At 48.2% G+C, this 17,463-nt stretch overlaps 1 protein-coding gene across 3 annotated transcripts in view; it reads left to right on the forward strand.

Moving 5' to 3' along the window:
- FLNB (filamin B) overlaps positions 1 to 17,463 on the forward strand; it is a 130,337-nt gene that overhangs the window by 61,281 nt on the left and 51,593 nt on the right. For all 3 annotated transcript variants that reach the window (XM_051979655.1, XM_051979659.1, XM_051979646.1), the window contains exons 8-16: positions 1,421 to 1,618; positions 3,609 to 3,746; positions 8,879 to 9,005; positions 11,201 to 11,337; positions 11,934 to 12,127; positions 14,658 to 14,771; positions 15,606 to 15,749; positions 15,918 to 16,041; positions 16,262 to 16,422. In XM_051979655.1, coding sequence (XP_051835615.1) covers positions 1,421 to 1,618; positions 3,609 to 3,746; positions 8,879 to 9,005; positions 11,201 to 11,337; positions 11,934 to 12,127; positions 14,658 to 14,771; positions 15,606 to 15,749; positions 15,918 to 16,041; positions 16,262 to 16,422 — 1,337 coding nt within the window. The remainder of the gene's footprint in view (positions 1 to 1,420; positions 1,619 to 3,608; positions 3,747 to 8,878; positions 9,006 to 11,200; positions 11,338 to 11,933; positions 12,128 to 14,657; positions 14,772 to 15,605; positions 15,750 to 15,917; positions 16,042 to 16,261; positions 16,423 to 17,463) is intronic.

A 17,463-nucleotide genomic window follows, 5' to 3' on the forward strand; every position in this document is an offset into this window, starting at 1 on the left:
TGACGTGTCCCTTCTTTTCTTTGAGTCTCAGTTTCTTTTTTGTGGAAGGTGGGGATTGGTCTCCAAGGGCCCACTCAACTCTAAATTCCATCCTCTCCAAAGGATCTTATTTCTGTTGGAGAGAAGCCCCATGTACACAGTGAATCCAAGGTGATTCCAGGGATATAAGAGGCAATTACTCGCCCTGGAGCCCCGATAATGATTCCTTGTAGGAGGTACCACTTGAGATGACTTAGAACACAACTTAATTTTTCTGAAATTTTGGTCAGTTATTAAAAATAGCTCTTTTTTGGGGGCAGAGCCCAAGTTGAAATCTGTTGAATGTAACTTCTGAGCATTGTTTTGTTGGGAAGAATTGGGATAAATCCTAAGCTGGATGAGTGTTTCTGTTTCCAGGGGAATTATGCACAAGTTTTTAAAAAACAAAACCAAACCAAAAAACTACATTTCTCTATCTCTTTTTTTTAGCTTTTTATTTTCAAAATGCATGCAAAACTAGTTTTCAACATTCTCTTTTATAAAATCTTGGGTTCCAAATTTTTCTCCCTCCCTTCCTCCCCTGGCAAGTAATATATTAAACATGTGCAATTCTTCTATATATATTTCCACAATTATTACCCTGCACTAGAAAAATCAAAAAGGGAAAAAATGAGAAAGAAAAAAGCAAACAACAAAAAGGTGAAAAAACTATGTCGTGATCCACATTCAGTCCCATGCAATCTGTATCTTTCTTGATGGTTCTGGATGGTCCTTGACGGAGGTGCAGGCTAGCTTAGGAGTAAGCAAACTAAGCCTATGACTTTAGTGGACTACCTCTTCCCCTAATTTCTGGGAGGAAACCATTTTAGAGGGGCAAGTTTAGAACTTGAAAACGTGAACGGATTAAACTTTCTCAGCACAATATAAGAGTTCCCACAGATGCACCAAAGCCATTCTTGAGCTTGTCAACTGGAGAGAGATGGGCGGATGGGCTCCTGTGTGTCCTTCAGAAGTAAAAAGGAGGAGACACAACTTTAAGAGTTACTTGCTTGGAGGGAGATAGGGCGCCGGACTTTGGAGAGCCATTTAAGTAATCTCCATCTCCCAGGACTCAATAAACTTCAGAAAGTAACTAGGGCTTGGGAGTCTAGTTTTAGTTTCCAATGAGGGCTGAGCCGAGATTTCAAAAGTGAATATCATTTTGTGCCAGCTGTCCTCCAAGGCTTTGACATGATTTTGTACCTTGAAGCTCTTTGTTGAGTCATTTCTCTTCTGCAACTAAGATTTTTTTGTATCTAATCACTCTGCTGCTGTTTGGAAGCCTCCCTTCTGTGCTAGGTACTCTGCTAAGTGTGAGGATACAAAATAAAAACAGGTCTTGCCCTCAAGCAGCTCAAATTCTATGAGGAAGATGTCTTGCAAAATGGCGGCTCTCTTGCAGGAGCTGGTGTGGGAGACATCGAAGTGGAGGTGGAAGATCCCCAAGGGAAGAAAACGGTAGAAATGGTCATGGAAGACAAAGGGAATCAGGTCTACCGCTGTGCCTACAAACCCATTCAGGCTGGTCCCCACGTGGTCAAGGTCTCGTTTGCTGGGGAATCTATTCCCAAAAGCCCCTTTACCGTGAATGTCGGCGAAGGTAAGCGCTTTAATAGGATACGTGTCTTCTTGAAAGTCTCCTGTTTGTGCTTTTTGAATTACCGTTGTCTCCCAAGGAATCTAGCTGATACAGGAATGTCTGTCCTGTTTCTTGCTTGTAAAAAAAGCGATTTTACGATTGTAAATGTCTTAAAAATTCATGGCACAAAAATGTTCTGTGCTCTCTAGTGGTTCCAGAGAATTAAAGAATAAGCTTTTTTCTCCAACTTCTTCCTTTTGTTTTTTCAACTCCTTATTCTCTCCTAAACCAGTACTGAACTCAGTTTCTCCTTATTCTGTCCTCTGCTCCTGCACTCTGCAGACTTCTCTCTCCCGATCCGTTTCATTTGGGGGATTTTGGACTTCACCAGGAAGAATGGCTTCCCTCGTGAGAGGGGCTGTTCCGAGACGGCTTGCTGGTAAGGGGAGGGAGAGGCGGTGGTCCTGCTCTTTTCTTGGCTTGTGCAGCAGCATGTCCTGCATGCCGTGTTTGGGATCCTTGTGGGTAAAAAAACCAAAGCACTGTGGTCATCTCTGAGTCACTGATCACAACCTGATGGAGCCCCCCCCATGCTGGGAGCCAGGGTATCATCGGATGACTCTGAACAGGAGCCCTAGCAGCTGGCTTTGCTTAAAATGCCTCCATTCGCTGGTGGCCGGACTTACCGTGGGCTGGAAAGGTCAGTCGTAATCCACCCTCGGTGTATTCCACGGCCCAGCATTTTTTCGCCCTTTATTTCACAATTCCTTCACTAAATAAGAACCCTTTTTACTAGAAGAGCCCTGTCTAGATTGGTTTCCATTATGACCCGCTGATTTCTCACTCCCCTTGACACTGGATGGAATTATAAGTTCATTAACAATGTTTGTCTCCCTGAGACATATTTCAGGAAAGCATTTAAATAAATAAAAAAAATCCCATGAAAGGGTTTGAATAGTTGGCTTTTCTCTTCGTGGAGTAAACAGCTGAGATCACTGGCCCATGCAGAGAAAATACCTTCCTCTCTCCTACCGAAAGTTACTTTGCTGCTTTTTTCTTTCAGTAGCAGAGAAGCCAGAGATGGGGAGCTTAAAGCTCCAGTGACGGGGACCGCAAAGTCAGCAGTTAGGATTTAAGAAAGGACGGTCCTGTGCCACAGATTTTGTCCAACGATTGAATCCTCATTTCCTTTGCTAATGAGACTTGCCCACGTGCCTTTGGGCTTTCTAATGTGTTTCCTATGCATCTTATTATTTTTGGAAATAGTCCATTTGTTAAAAATCAGTCTCTAATTTTTGGCCTTCTCAAGAGTGGATATATTGTGAGCAAATTCTGATCTTCATTTGAGCTTTTTTTTAAAAGCTACTTTAAACTAGAATCAGAGCTCACCGAGTAGCATTTTTTGGTAAGGATTCGTGGCTGTGCACATGGCAACTATTTTATAACATGTAGTTGTTGAGCCTCAGACAGTCTCTATTAGTCGGGATTGGGTTGGACCAGTCGAGTAGTTTTTGTTATTTTTTCTTAAATTTCTTCTCCTTGACTCTAGTCTGGAAGAAAATCAGCTTTAAAAATGGCTGGCCCAGGATTTGGCTCCCGGTCAGACATTTAAAATCACATTAGCTGGAGGGGGCTTTAAAAGGAGTCTTGGAACTGTCCGACGGGCCTAATTACCGGGCTCTTGGGCAGGGCGGTGGGGTTTGCATGGAATCCAGCGACGTGGTCTGCACTCCCCCTCCCTGGGCCGAGAGGGAATCAATGGGAGGCTTCAGCCGTCCCAGGCGCTCGCTGGGCCCGAGCCCATCCTGCCGACGGCTTCCATCTGCGTCGTGGCTGGACAGAGCCGCGCTTCTGTGTTTGCTGGCTGCGCGTTCCCCGAGTGGGACGTTGGGTCCGTGTCAGCGTTTTCTTCCTGTAAAGTGAAGGGCTTTTTTGTGGACGGCGGCTCCAAGCGGCCTCGGCCGGCCACGGGGGACGGAGAATCAAAGTCTGACTTGAAATGTGTTTGCAGCCTGCAACCCGAATGCCTGCCGGGCCAGCGGTCGGGGCCTGCAGCCCAAGGGCGTGAGGATCCGCGAGACGGCCGACTTCAAGGTGGACACGAAGTCTGCAGGAAGCGGGGAGCTCAGTGTGACTGTGCGGGGGCCCAGTAAGTATCACTTCCCCCCGTGAGCCGTTTATGGGGGTCCCCGGGAACTCACCTGTAACTGAGGAGAACCCGTAGACAACTATGGGCAGACGAGATGGATCCAGGAGGGTAATCACAGAGGGAAGCCCTGTCATTAAAAACAAAGTCTGGGTGGAAACCATTTCTACAGCCCTGTAATTTCCCCCAGCGTTCTCCCCTCTCAGAGCGCCATCTTGGATAATAACATTTTAAATAAAATCAGTATAACTGGTTAATATGTGAGGTACCGTGGCCATGAGCCATTCTCCTCTGCCGAGGGTGAGGGCAGGGGTATCTCTGTATTTCTTCACTGGAGCCGCGCTTGTTCTTACCCTCCAATATTTAACTCTGTCTCTCTGTTCCTTGATTTCCTTATTTGTAAAACGAGGGGGTCAGATGGCTCTGGATCTAAGTTTGTGTCAGTCAGGTTTGGCTCTCCAGTTAGACCCATCCCGCTCCCTCTCTGCCAGGCGGACAGGCTCCATTTTTAATTTGGGGAGTGGGCTTGAGCCAAGCCCCCAGCATTTTCCCATCTCTCCTGAGTGTCCTGCCTCCCGACATCGGAAGATCATTCCAAGGTCCCCAAGTGATGCTGAGCCTCAGGAGGCACGGGAAAGCTTCCATTTTTGCAGGGCTGTGGAGGGCTCTGTCCCTTTGGCCTCCCGTTTCCCCCTGGTTGACCTCACCTGTGCTGGGTCACTCGCTGCCGGCCTTCTTCCTCTTTTTCCTCTGCCTGGAATTCTTCTGGCACAAAAGCCATTGACCGGAGCGAAGGGCACACCCTATTGCAGACGGCGTTCTAGGTATTGGGCCGGGGAAGGAGGACTGGCTTAGATGGCCGAGGATCTCATATTATTCAGTTCCAGTCGGCCAGTACTTTGAAGGCCGGGTCCCAGGTGCTACTGTAGGTATTAGAGACCAAACAGCCCAGCTCCTGCTCCCCGAGAGCTTGCCATCTACGTGGCCAAGACTCTGAGGGCTGATTTTCCCAAAAGTTGCTCCCTCACGGGGAGGGGCTCCATAGGCTTCTGGGTATCGGGAAGCGAGTCAGGTTCCCTTCCCTGCACCCATTTCAGCTTCTTAGCTACAGAAAAGCCTTTCTGCTTTCTGTTCTCCCCTCCAGGAGACACAAATTTTTGCTCTTCTCATTCCCACAATTTGGGGGGCTCGGAAGTAGCTCCAGCGCATTCAGTCACGGGGGTCCAGAGCTCTGGGGCTTGCTGCAGTGCCTCGGCCTGTTTGGGCCAGGGAGGAGTCCCGCACTGCGTGGACAGCTCCAACTCCGGCTCCTGAAGCTGGGCGGGACTTGCTGGGTGGGAGGCTGTAGTTCCAGGCAGGTAGCGGGCGGGCCGAGGCCTCCAGAGGAGCGCGGGGGCTGCCCTCGTTCGGGCCTGTCCCAACAAGAAATGTTTGACCCTGGGTCCCGTTGGTGACTCAGCTCCATTCCTCAGCCAACCGCCGACCAGCCGTGGAGCGAGTTCCTGCCTGGTGTCTCAGACACAGGTTTTAGGAAGTGTCTACAAACTGAGCAGCAGCCGGGGGCAGGGGTTCAGGTTCAGTGCTTCTGGTTTGTGGGGCTGGCTAGCTCTCAAACTTTTACAGATCCAATCCAGTAATTGCTACCGTGACCCTGAGCATCAGCCTCCATTTGCCACAGTTTCTTCAGCCATAAAATGGGAATAATGGCATCTACCTCCCAGGGTTGTTGTGAGGATCAAATATTTGTAATAATAGTTATTTATCAGATAATACTCGAAACCGTCTTTGCAGAGAACCTGGCATAGAGTAGGTGCTGAATAAAGGCTTATTCTCCTCCCCTCCCCATTTCATACACCCAAAGGAGGAGATTTGGGTCACTGTTTAGATAAATGGCATGATATGTTGGGAAGAGCTCTGGAAGAGAATTTTTAGTTATAAACAAGGAAACAAAAGGGATTTTCTGAATTTGCATTAATCCTAGCATCAGAAATGAAAGGGGAGAAGCATATGACTTCATTTGCCTGATAAGGTCCTTGACCAAAGATCGAGCTTTTCACTTAAGGTGGGGCTTGGAAAATGCAGCCTTGGGTGAGAATGCCCTCTCCAATTTGGGAAGAAGTTGTCTTGGATGGATGGATGGTCGGGATTATTTCTATTCTGCTTATCTGAGTTACTCCACTCCCATTACAGCCAGTTAAAGTTTATTTTGTGAATTAAAAGTGGCATTTTCTGAGTTGGGAAAGACTTTATCTGAAGGGCATTTAAATTTCCCTTTGGTGGGTCTGAAGTATGGCAATCAGCTGATGAACCGCTAGGGTAAATGAGTGACTTCCTCTTCCGGACCTACCGGGTTTTTAAATCTCTCCTAATTGCCAATTAGAACTGCCCAAAGTTCTCCTCACTGAGCCAGCTGCTGAAGGAGGATCTTGGTCCATGGACTAGACCCTTCAGGTGCTTTCCTGTGTTCCCACCACCCCTCTGGGAGGGTTTGCCCATCATCCAGAGGCCTTCCTCCAGGCCCTTTGACGTTACTTGTATCCCACTGGAGCTATGGGGCTGTCTGTTGGCTCACACTTTCTCCATGACCATCTTCCTCCGTTGTCAGGAAGTCAGTCCCCAAGTCTTTTGGGGGCGCTTACTGTGTTCCTGCTTGGATGCAAAGAAAGGCAAACAGCGGTCCTTAAAAGTGCTCATCCCACCCTCTGCTTTTAGCTTCCCATCGATGAGAAACTCACCACCTCCTAAGACCACGGTGACTTTCTTTGGTCAAATCTCTTTGTTTGGTCTTGGGGTCTCAGTTCTTACTTCTAAAGTGAGACAGCTGGATCAGGGAGATCCTCCTCTCCAACCCCATTTTATAGGTGGGCAAATTAAGGCGAAGTGCTTGCTCGGGGTCTCACTAGTAATAAATGCCTGAGGCAGAATTTGAATGGGAATCTTCCCGATCCTTGCTCTGGCCCTGAAGCCAATGTTTTTAATGGATTTGATTATCTAACAAATAGAATGAGTAATAAAGCCTCAAATTGTACTCTGTGTTTATTAAAAACATCAACTCATAGGAAATAATAGCAGTACAACTGAACAGAACTTTGCCTGTAGTGATCTCTTTTTCTGTGTCTCTGTGTGTTTGTCTTATAAATGGTCTCGCTGCTTTCCTCCTTAATTTTAGTGGGTGTCTGTAAGCTTTTTAAATTCTCCTGTAATACTTAGCTTTTCTTTCCGTATTTCCTTGTATTCTTGATATTGTTCATGGCACAATAACCTAGCGTTAAGAGCCCGAATCCAAGCTCTGACCCCGCGAGTGAGTCAGTTACGTTCTCTGGGCCTTGCAGTAGAACGTTTGGACGCGGAGTCCCTTCTCCCTCTGAGTCTGGACGGATTACAACATTGTTTGCTTCCCTCTTCCCCAGGTGTTTGTTCTAGAAGCCCTTTCTGGTTTCTGTTATTCCAAATAAAGTAACAATGAAGGAAGGAAGGGTTTTTTTTTTTTTTTTAATGCACTAAGGTTTTTTGTTTGTTTAATATTTAGCCTTTTTTTTCTTTTTTCCTGAGGCAGTTGGGGTTAAGTAGCTTGCCCAGGGTCACACAGCCAGGAAGTGTTAAGTGTCTGAGGCCAGATTTGAACGCGGGTCCTCCTGACTTCAGGGCTGGTGCTCTCTCCACTGTGCCACCCGGCTGCCCATATTTAGCCTTCTTGATAAGAGTTCTAGTAATGAACTTTCTGGCCCGGAGGTTACGATCAGTTTGCTTCCTCCTACAGTCTTGTCAGCTGGCCGGCACATAGTAGGTGCTTAATAAAGCCTTACTGGCTTCTCCCTAGGAAGATTGCGGGGCTCACCACACGGTGCCGTGAGATTCCTGCTCCCCCTTTTGCCCGACCAGCTCGGAATCCAATCCTTTTAGACTCTTGCCCACTCCCATCCTCCAGGAGGTTGACTTGGGGGTCTGAAGAGCTGGGCCAGAGGCAGTCCCAGCCTTGGTCGATATCCTGCCAACTTAGAACGGCTTCAGATTTGGGCCCAGCCCTGGATCTCTCGGTGTAGCCAAACCTGAAGATATTCGTCTTCACCAAAGTGGGAAGAAGTGCCCGGCCTGGCCACTCTTGGGGACTGTCGCTAGGTTGCAGAGGGGAGTGAGGAGCCACATTGGCCAAGGGACAGACGTAGAACTGTCGGTTCTAGATCCCAGCCAGTCCTCCAGAGTGGGTTTAGTTTCCATTTCTCTCCTTAGAGAGTTTGAAAAAAATTCTCGAGCAATAACTACAATTTGCATTTTCTAAAATGATTACTTTTCTTGTGTCTCACTGGGGAGAATGAACACGACTCTTGTATTTAAAAGGATTCAACCCTTAATGTCTGAGTTTCCCCTCAGGCACTTGCCATCTTCTCGAGGTATTTCGGAATTCATTGTTGCATTACATTCCCTTAGTTTTGTGCACTAGCTGCTGAACTTTTTGTAATTTCTTTTGAGATTTCTTCTCCATAATTGAGATATGCTCTTCCCTTGTCTTGCTTTTTACATTGGTTTTTTTCCTCCATTGATAACGGTAACAGGACATTGCTGTCGATTATTAGATCCCTGATCCCGTTTAGTGTTAGTCTAAGCTCATTTTTTGCTAAAAGATCATCTGTTCTTCCCACTGAATATCGGGGACATTCTCAGCCGCCTCTGACACGTGATCTCTCGTTTGAGATGTTCAGGACTGACTCCACGTCATCCTCCCCAGTGCAGCTGCCCCTCCGGGGAGACGTGCTCCTGAAAGGATAAAGACCCAAATTCACATTATTAAAAGCTATAATCGTGTAAAATGTGGTCCTTGCTTTTAACTCTATGGAAATATCACCGTGGATGTTCCCCGAGAGACTAAAAGCTTAATGGACTTGCCCAGAATCAGTCCGTGGGTTTCCAAAGCAGGTCTTGGACCCTAGAGAAAGCGTGTTTGGCCAGTGGGGCCCTGGGCAGCGGCCATTCTCCCTTCCTTGTACCTCGGCACGCAGTAGGCGCTCAGCAGCCCAGCAAGCCTGGGATGGGCCAGCCTCGGGCTGGAGGGTCCCTCGGGGCTGCCCCCTTCCCCATCGCCTTTGCCAGAGTCAGGGGAGCATATTTAACGATCGTTTTTGTGTGTGTTCCCTCAGAGGGGCTGGAGGAGCTCGTCAAACAGAAGGGCTTCGCGAACGGCGTCTATGCCTTTGAGTACTACCCGGGAACTCCTGGGAAGTACGTGGTGGCCATCACGTGGGGCGGACACAACATTCCAAAGAGGTGAGTCTCCTGCCCACGTTTCTGCCCTCCCCCCCTCCCCCATCCTTTCCCGGATTCGAGGAACGCGGAGAGAGCGGCTTTGTTGGAAACCTTTGCAGACATTTGGCCCCGAGTCAAACGAAGTAAAAAGCTGCTGGTGGTTTCAATTTCCTGCTTTCAATCAGTGCGAGTGGCTTTGGGCCTGCGGGAGGGAGGGGAGCCAGGAGGACGGCCGGGTCTGCAGGGAGACTCCTTCCTTTCTTCATGACTGATGACTCTGTTCTCCTGTAAACCTGCAAGCACCACACAGATGTCAGCCGCCATTATTGCCACTATTGGTCCTTGGGATTTTGAATGCGTCCTTAGTGACCCGAGGAAACAAGGGAAGCTGGTGAGGGACTTTTTCTGGGGGGTTTCCTACGTAACCTCGCGGCAGGGACAGGTCATCGGAGGCGACTTGGAGGCTCGAACCTGGCTTTGCTGAATGAGAAGTTAGGGCAGGGAGAGGAAGCCGGCAGGAGGAAGCCCCAGGAGCAGTCTCGGCCCTGACACCTACCGGCCACGGGGGCGTAGACCGATCTCTCCGGGCAGCTCTGAAGCCAGGAAGGCCACAGGTGGATCGCCGCTCCGTGGTGGAGGAGGGCGTTTCCTCTCCCGGGAGTTCCTCACCCATCAAATCTTGGTTGAACTGGGCCTGGGTGAGGAATCACTAAGAATAGTAAATAAGTTGATCGATAAGCATTGAATGGGAGCGTAGAGTGTGCCAGACCGATCGAGGTAAAAGACAGGTCCTGTCCTCAAGAGCTTTCCAAATCCAGAAGAGGAAGGGGAGGAAATCGGTGAGATGGCGGAGGCGCCGAACTTGGCGAGCTTGGGAAAGGCTTTCTGTGGAGAGCAGGGCTTTTAGTTGGACCTACAAAAGCCTCGGGAGGCGCTATCAGAGTGGAGGAGCGGGAGCAGCCCCCAAAGTGCCAGAGGCGGAGGGCTGGTTTGAGGAATACCGAGAAAAGTGGTGTGTAAGAATGAAGACCAGAGGGGAGCAGGGACGAAGGGCTTGGACTGCCCAGCATGGCTTTGTGGATTTGTATATGTGTGGGGCAACTGGGGCTAAGTGACTTGCCCAGGGTCACACAGCCAGGAAGTGTTAAGTGTCTGAGGCTGGATTTGAACCCAGGTCCTCCTCACTTCAGGGCTGGCGCTCTCCCCACGGCGCCACCTCGCTGTCCCATATTAAGAACTTATACAGCAAGTTTCTTTGCTACAGATCTCTTTTTTCAAATATATAACGAATATAGAACTGAGACAAATTTATATAACAATTGGTACGTGGTCAAAAGCCCAAAAGTTTTCAGAGAAATCAATAGTTATATTTTAAAAATGCTCTAAATCATTATTGATTAGAGAAAGACAAATTAAGACGACTCTGAGGTACCGCCTTCCCCTCTCAGAAATGACAAATACTGGAGGAAATGAAGAAAAACAGATGCCCTCGTGCACTGTGGGGGAATTGCGACTTGGTCCTGCCGTTCTGGACACCAAAGGGCTATAAATGTTTGCACGCCCTTTGACCCAGCAATACCACCTCCAGCTGTGTACCCCAAAGAGAAAGGAAAAACTTCCATCCGTACCCACCTTTCTAGCAGGGTTTTAGTGATGGCAGGGATTTGGCCAGGGGGAGGATGCTCATCATCTGGGGAATGGCTGGACAAGCTGCAGCCTATGATTGTGATGGAGTAATTGTGCTGTGAGAAATGAGGTGGTTTCAGAAAAACATGGCAAGACCTGCATGAACTGAAGCAAAGTGGAGGGAAAACCACCCGAAAATCATCGTGCACAGTGACAGCAACATTGCAGCCATGATGCGTTTCGAAAGAATTGGCTCTTCTGAGCCTTACAGTCATCCCAGACACTTCAAAGCACCCACGATGAAAAACGCTTTTCCACCTCCCGAGAGAGAGCTCACGAGCTTTGGGTGCAGTTTGAATATACTTTTCTCACTTTATCTTTCTTACAAAATGGTTAAATGGAAATCTATTTTGCATATGTAATTAATATTAATTGATTGCCTTCTTGATGGGTGGGGACAGGGATGGGATGGAGTTTGAGGATTTGAACCTCAAAATTTAAGAGAGAATGCCCTAAATAAATGAATTTTTAGGTTGATTATTAGGATGTCTCCTTCTTTCCTAATGCAAGCAAATGTTTTTTTTCCCTAGTCCCTTTGAAGTCCAGGTGGGCCCCGAGGCAGGTGTGCAGAAAGTAAGAGCGTGGGGGCCCGGTCTCCATGGAGGCATTGCCGGGAGGTCAGCAGACTTTGTGGTGGAGTCCATTGGCTCGGAAGTTGGATCATTGGGTAAGATTGTAACCAGAACGGTCCATCCCATGGATACGATAGCTGGGATTCTGGTCCTAATTCGTAGGACTGATTTAGAGGGCCTGAAGCCTTCCTTTGGTACTTAATAACTGTATGATTTTCATAAACTCACTTAAAATCTTCCAGGCTGCTCTTCATTCACGTGTAAAATGGGCTCAATTAAATAGACTAGGAGGTCCCTTGCAGATCTAGATCTAAGATTGTAAACGTCATTCAGCTTCCCGGAGCCTTAGTTTACTCATCTGTAACTTGCCTAAGGCTTCCTTCAGTTATAAATTTGTGGCCCTGTGATCCAACTGTTTACTTTTCTATGATTCACGCGTAAATGAAACTGTAAATGTCTTCTCACGCTCGCTTTCCCCTCGGTTGTTTGCTTCATAGCTCTCGTGACCAACCAAGGCTAAATAACTCGTGACCTGGGTTGGGAATCTCTGCAGTCCGCTTAGGACGTTATGGAGATGGTGTGGATGGCTTTCAGTGTCTCCCTTGTAATTCAGCCTAGTCTCGGAGAAATTGCCGCGATTTGTGCCTCTTGTCCTGCCCCGCATCTGACGGGTCCTTTGCCCTCTTCCTAGGATTTGCCATTGAAGGCCCCTCCCAGGCCAAGATCGAATACGACGACCAGAACGACGGGTCCTGCGACGTGAAGTACTGGCCCAAGGAGCCCGGGGAGTACGCCGTGCACATCATGTGCGACGATGAGGATATCAAGGACAGTCCCTATATGGCCTACATCCAGCCCGCCTCAGGGGACTTCAACCCAGACCTGGTGAGAAGGCCTCCTGACCCCGGAGCCTCCCCCCGCCCTTTCACTTCTTTCCCAACATCAGTGAGCACAAAATTGCCCAGAATGTTGAGCTCGTATTTAGCAAAAGCTTGTCCAGTATTTATGCACTCATGGCTCTGTATTGTGTGAGTGTTGTCTCCCTTGAGAAGACAGAAGCTTCTGAGAGTTGGGACTTGGTTTTGTATCACCGATGCTCGGTACACAGTAGGAGCTTAATGCTTGTGGATTGATGGATTCGTGGAGGTAACATGATACTTGGGAGTCAGAGGTCCTGGCTTCCCAGCTTCCCTCCCATGCTTACTGCTCCTTATTCATGGGCAAGTCCCTGGAGCTCAGTTTCCCCATCTGTAAAAGAAGGGGCACTAGATGAAGTCCTCCTACATTTTAGATGTTTAATAGACGCTAGATGATTAAGGGCATCGCATCGGCAAATGGCATTTGTCTGTGGAATGAAAGAGAACCGAGTTGAGATCTTAATGGTCACTTTATTCATCTGTAACATGAAGCAGGGTTTGGATTACTTGACTTCCATTCCTGGATCTTTGGTCTATTATGGATCCCTTGAAATGTGATTAAGCAGCATTCAGTCATTCCGCTGGGATCCAGGAGATTTTGCCGCCTGAGATCTTGGCCAGTTCCTTCATCCTTAACCTGTGACATTCATGTGTAAGGGAGAGGGAATGTTCCTCTTGGGTGGAAGGCTGGGTTCAGCTCTGATGCACAGTAGCTTTGTCACCCTAGGCAAGTCATTGCAATCCTTCCCTGTTCCCGGGCAATTGCCTAAGGGCAGGTTAGAAAAGACTTGCCTGTCTTGTTTTTGTGGAGGGAGTTTCCACACTGGGAATTCTCTCCAGGGATGAAACCACACGTATGGACCAAAAAGCAGAAACAAAACGTTTTCTTCCTCTGCTCCATCTATTGATCTCCCAGTTTCCTTCAAGTCCCAACTAAAATCGTATTTTCTATAGGAAGCATTTGCCATTTGCTTTTAATTCCAGCACCTTCCCGCTATAAATTATTTCCTGTTTATTCTGTATGTAGCTTTGTATATATCTGTTTACATGTCTCTTCCATAAGATTGAAGCCGAGATTGTCTTTTGCCCCTTTTTAAGTGCACACAGTAGGCACGTTTATTACGTATATATTATCGTATATATTATTACGTATAAATATCATATATTATCTTCCTAATTCCCTTTCTCTTTTCCTACCTTTTTTTGGGTTTCAATTTAATCTAATTTTTCTGTTAACCAAAATCTGTTTTCTATTTTTCCTACCTTCTCCAACAGGGCAGGGGAAGGGGTCAGAGTCAAAAAATAAAAGCTTTGAAACAAAAATAGAGCCAAACAAGAATACCTGCATCGGTCATGTGCCCAAATAGAGCTCATTCTGTGTTGATTCTGTCATCCTTCTGGCAGAAGGTGGACAGCATGTTGCATCAGGGATGCTCTGGACTCAGTCGTTGCTTTGGTCAGAGTTCTTAAATCTAAGTCAAGAAGTATTTATAAAGGGCCTACTATGTGCCAAAAACTATGCCAGGCAGTGGAGCTACAAAGTCTGTTAACAGTTCACAAAATATTCACAAATAGATAAAAAGGTCTTTTTGGGGGGAAGGGTAACCAGGAAAGGTCACATATAGAAGGTAGCATTATAGAGAGACAGCCCATGGTGCTAGGCTGCCATAATCTTTTTTAACCTTTGTCCTCTCACACCCTTTTTGCCTGAGAAAGTTGTGTGCTAATTTGAGTCTGTAAGTATATAAGACGGTATAGAAACCAAACATTTACTGACAATAAGTCATAATTTTCCGACCTCCCACATCCAGTTATGAGACACCGTTGGGGTCGTTTCCTATAGTTTACGTAGCTGGGGTCTGGAACTGTGAATGAGGAAGGCTAGCAGGGGGAAAAGCCACTTTCCCGGTGGGAAGAGAGAGAGAGAGAGAAATGTGGCCTTGAGCCGAGCTTCTTCCTCACATCTCAGCCGAGATGTTTCCTTCTCTCTGCTTTCTCTAGCCGCCCCCCACCCCCATCCCCCAACTGCCAACCTTGTACAGTGTTCTCTGACCTTTGGCTTCTGACTCTCCCAGTAGCAAAGGTGACACTGAGATGGAAGGTCACTCTTGTCCCCGGGCCCGTGGCCAGCACCTTCTGAGATTTTGATGAGGTTTCGGGCCAGGGGTCCGTTTTCCACCCCTTTAAGGTAGAGGTGTCTCTGTGTCCCCAGCGAAGGTCATTTGCCTTCCCTTTGGTTAAAAAATATGCTGGTACAGGGAAAAGCTCCAGTGTTAGAATCTTATCCCCTCACACTCAGTCCCCCAACAAACAATTATCAGTAGCTACTGTCTGCTAGGCCCTGTGCGGGACACACTATGTTTCTTTTCAGTTGTAGGGCGGATTATTTTTTATTTTTTGTTACTTAAGAAAAGCTTCCTCATTATTCCCCAGCGTTTAATTTTCCTTGCCCTCTTTTTCCCGGATGCCCCATAATCATCATCCCCTCTTCCTCCCAGGTTCAAGCCTACGGCCCAGGATTAGAGAAGACTGGATGTATCGTCAACAACTTGGCCGAATTCACCGTCGACCCCAAGGATGCTGGGAAGGCGCCCTTGAAGATCTATGCTCAGGTGAGTCCCGGCAGGTGCGGTAACTGGGTGTGTCCCGGCTGCCTGGGGAGGGGAGATACGTCACAAAAGCCAGGTGACCAAATAAAGGTGCTTTGGGTCTGATGACACCGGGCGGGTTTTTTTTTTCCCTGAATGACAGCACTATCATGACTGGAGATGAAATGTGGTAACACATTCTCCCAGCTGGCCCCCTTGGATCAGGGCCTGCAGCTCATACCTGACGTACACCAGATGGGTCTCTTTACTTCTTCAAGACTGGCTAGTCCCATGCATCCCCAGGAGTTTTCCAGCAAAACAAAAATAGAATGTGGGAGGAAAGTAGATAGTGGAAAGTGGGAGAGAAAATTGGAACCGAGTAGTTACAACTTGAAGAAACAGAGGAAGCTGTCAACCTTCTACCCACTTATAATTACCCCAAGATATAAGAGCAGGAATTGGGAACACGAGCCAGTGAGTAGTGTCATGGTTACGTTTGTCTTTTCAGAAATGGTGAAGCAATATCACGAAGAAGGTCTTTTGAAAGTAGCCTCTATTCAAGTCGTCTTTGTCTGAACAGGATGGCTTGTGTTTTTTTTTTTTTTTGTTTGGATCAATAAGAATTTATTAAGTACCTACTGTGTGCAGAAACTAAGCTAGATGCTTAGAATACAAAGTTTAAAATTAAATATTAGATAGACACATAGCTATAAACTGCATATTATTGACACATTAATTTATTTGTACGTAAACATTATATATATGGTTATAAAGGGATGTCATGTAGAAGATGGCACTGGAGCAGCCTTAAGTATGTTGCAGCTTGTATTCTTTACTAAAGTCTTGACTTGTTTTCAGGATGGAGAAGGCAGTCCCATTGAGATTCAGATGAAGGGCAAGATGGACGGGACCTACGCCTGTTTTTACACCCCTCTGAAGCCCATAAAGCACACCATTTCCGTCGTCTGGGGAGGAGTGAATATCCCCAAAAGCCCCTACAGGGTGGGTAATCGGACTCGGCCTTCGGGGTCGTGGGTCAGAAAATAGACCATTAAGGAGAACTTCACCTAGGATTACAATAACTTAATAGTGAACTAAAATGTGCGGGAGACCCCCCTGCTTTTCTTGGTGGGTTCCAGGGGTCTCATGATTCCCGAACTTTGCCTCTAGGTTGGCGTTGGTCAAGGGAGCCACCCTCAGAAGGTCAAGGTGTTTGGCCCTGGAGTGGAGAGAAGCGGCCTCAAAGCCAACGAGCCCACTCACTTCACCGTGGACTGCACCGAGGCGGGGGAAGGTAAGCCGGGGATCGGCGACCGTAGCTGACGGTTGCCCTCGTCGCTCGGTGTCGGGGGCTCCTCTGGAGGAGAGCTACCGAAGTCGAGGGCGGAACCCGAGGACGCGCGTCCGCGTTAATGCCCCGGCCGAGGAAGCGGAATCCGGACAGAGCTCGGCTTTGCTCTGGGGCCTTCCTGGGAGCCCGAGGGGTGGGACTGACGCCCGTTCCCTCGTTTCAGGCGACGTCAGCGTCGGTATTAAATGTGACGCCGGGGTTCTGGGCGCGGACGAAGAAGACGTGGACTTCGACATCATTCACAACGCCAACGACACCTTCACCGTGAAATACGCGCCGCCCGCCCCCGGCAGATACACCATCAAAGTTCTCTTTGCCTCCAAGGTTTGTCAGGGTCCGGAACTGCTCGGGGGGAGGGCGGGGAGGCCACTCAGCACAGGGGCGTTGGCCCGGTACCGGGGAACCGGCCCACCTCCTCCAGCACCGGGACGAGCAGAGACCCGCTCCCCTTTCGCTTCCAGTCGCTTTTTGGGTTTGCTTTGGTCACCAGCACAGCCCCCTGCTTTCTGATTTTGTGAGAATTCGCCAGAGATCTTGTTTTCCCTAGGGTTGGTTAGATCTCTTGCAGGGTTTGAATCCCAGCCTCTCTAACTCCCAGTGCTTAGCATAGGAGAAGGTCACTCCAGAGTCCAAGCTTCCCCCTTCCTCCTCCCCACCCCGGAGCTGAATCTAGGTCTCCTGCCTTTGGGATCAGGTCTCTGAACATCGGGATACAAAGAACTTCTTCTAGATTCCCAGAATGTTTAAACTGGAAGAATCTTAATTCCTTTTCTTAACAGATGAGGAAATTGACTCTGGCTTTAAAAGGGAAATGACTTCCCCCGGTGGGTGACAGTGAGCACCTCGGCTAGTGAGCGGGACAGAGGGTGTGGTGGGCTTCAGAGTCGGGACAGATCCCAGGTTCAGATTCCCCTTCTGAGCCCCCGCCACGTCGGCGGCCTTCTCAGTGCCTCCAGCCACCTTCCTGGGAGTATGGGGTGCAGGGCACGGGCTAATCATCCACTGCAGGAGGGGGTTTCCTCACTGGGAATTCCCTTTATGAAATCATATGTCTGTGGTGGGAAGAGAGAGATAGAAATGATATCCAGAAAGAGAGGAGGGGAGGAGGGAAGGAAGCAGGGTGTGGAAGAGAAGGAAAGGAGAGAAAGACAGAAAGAGAGAGACAGAGAGAATTGAGAGGGGGAAGGAGAGAGGGACCGAGAGAGAGAGAGGTGGAAAGAAGGGGGAAGGGGGAGAGAGATGGAAAAAAGATGAGGGAGAGAATGCAAGCAATGCATGTAGGGAAATGGGCAAGGGGCTGTGCGGAAAATTGGCAGCCCCTGGGTCTCCTAATGTGAAGATTTGTGGTACCTGGTGATCAGTAAA

This window comes from Antechinus flavipes, chromosome 1, assembly GCF_016432865.1.
Source record: "Antechinus flavipes isolate AdamAnt ecotype Samford, QLD, Australia chromosome 1, AdamAnt_v2, whole genome shotgun sequence".
NCBI lineage: Eukaryota > Metazoa > Chordata > Mammalia > Dasyuromorphia > Dasyuridae > Antechinus > Antechinus flavipes.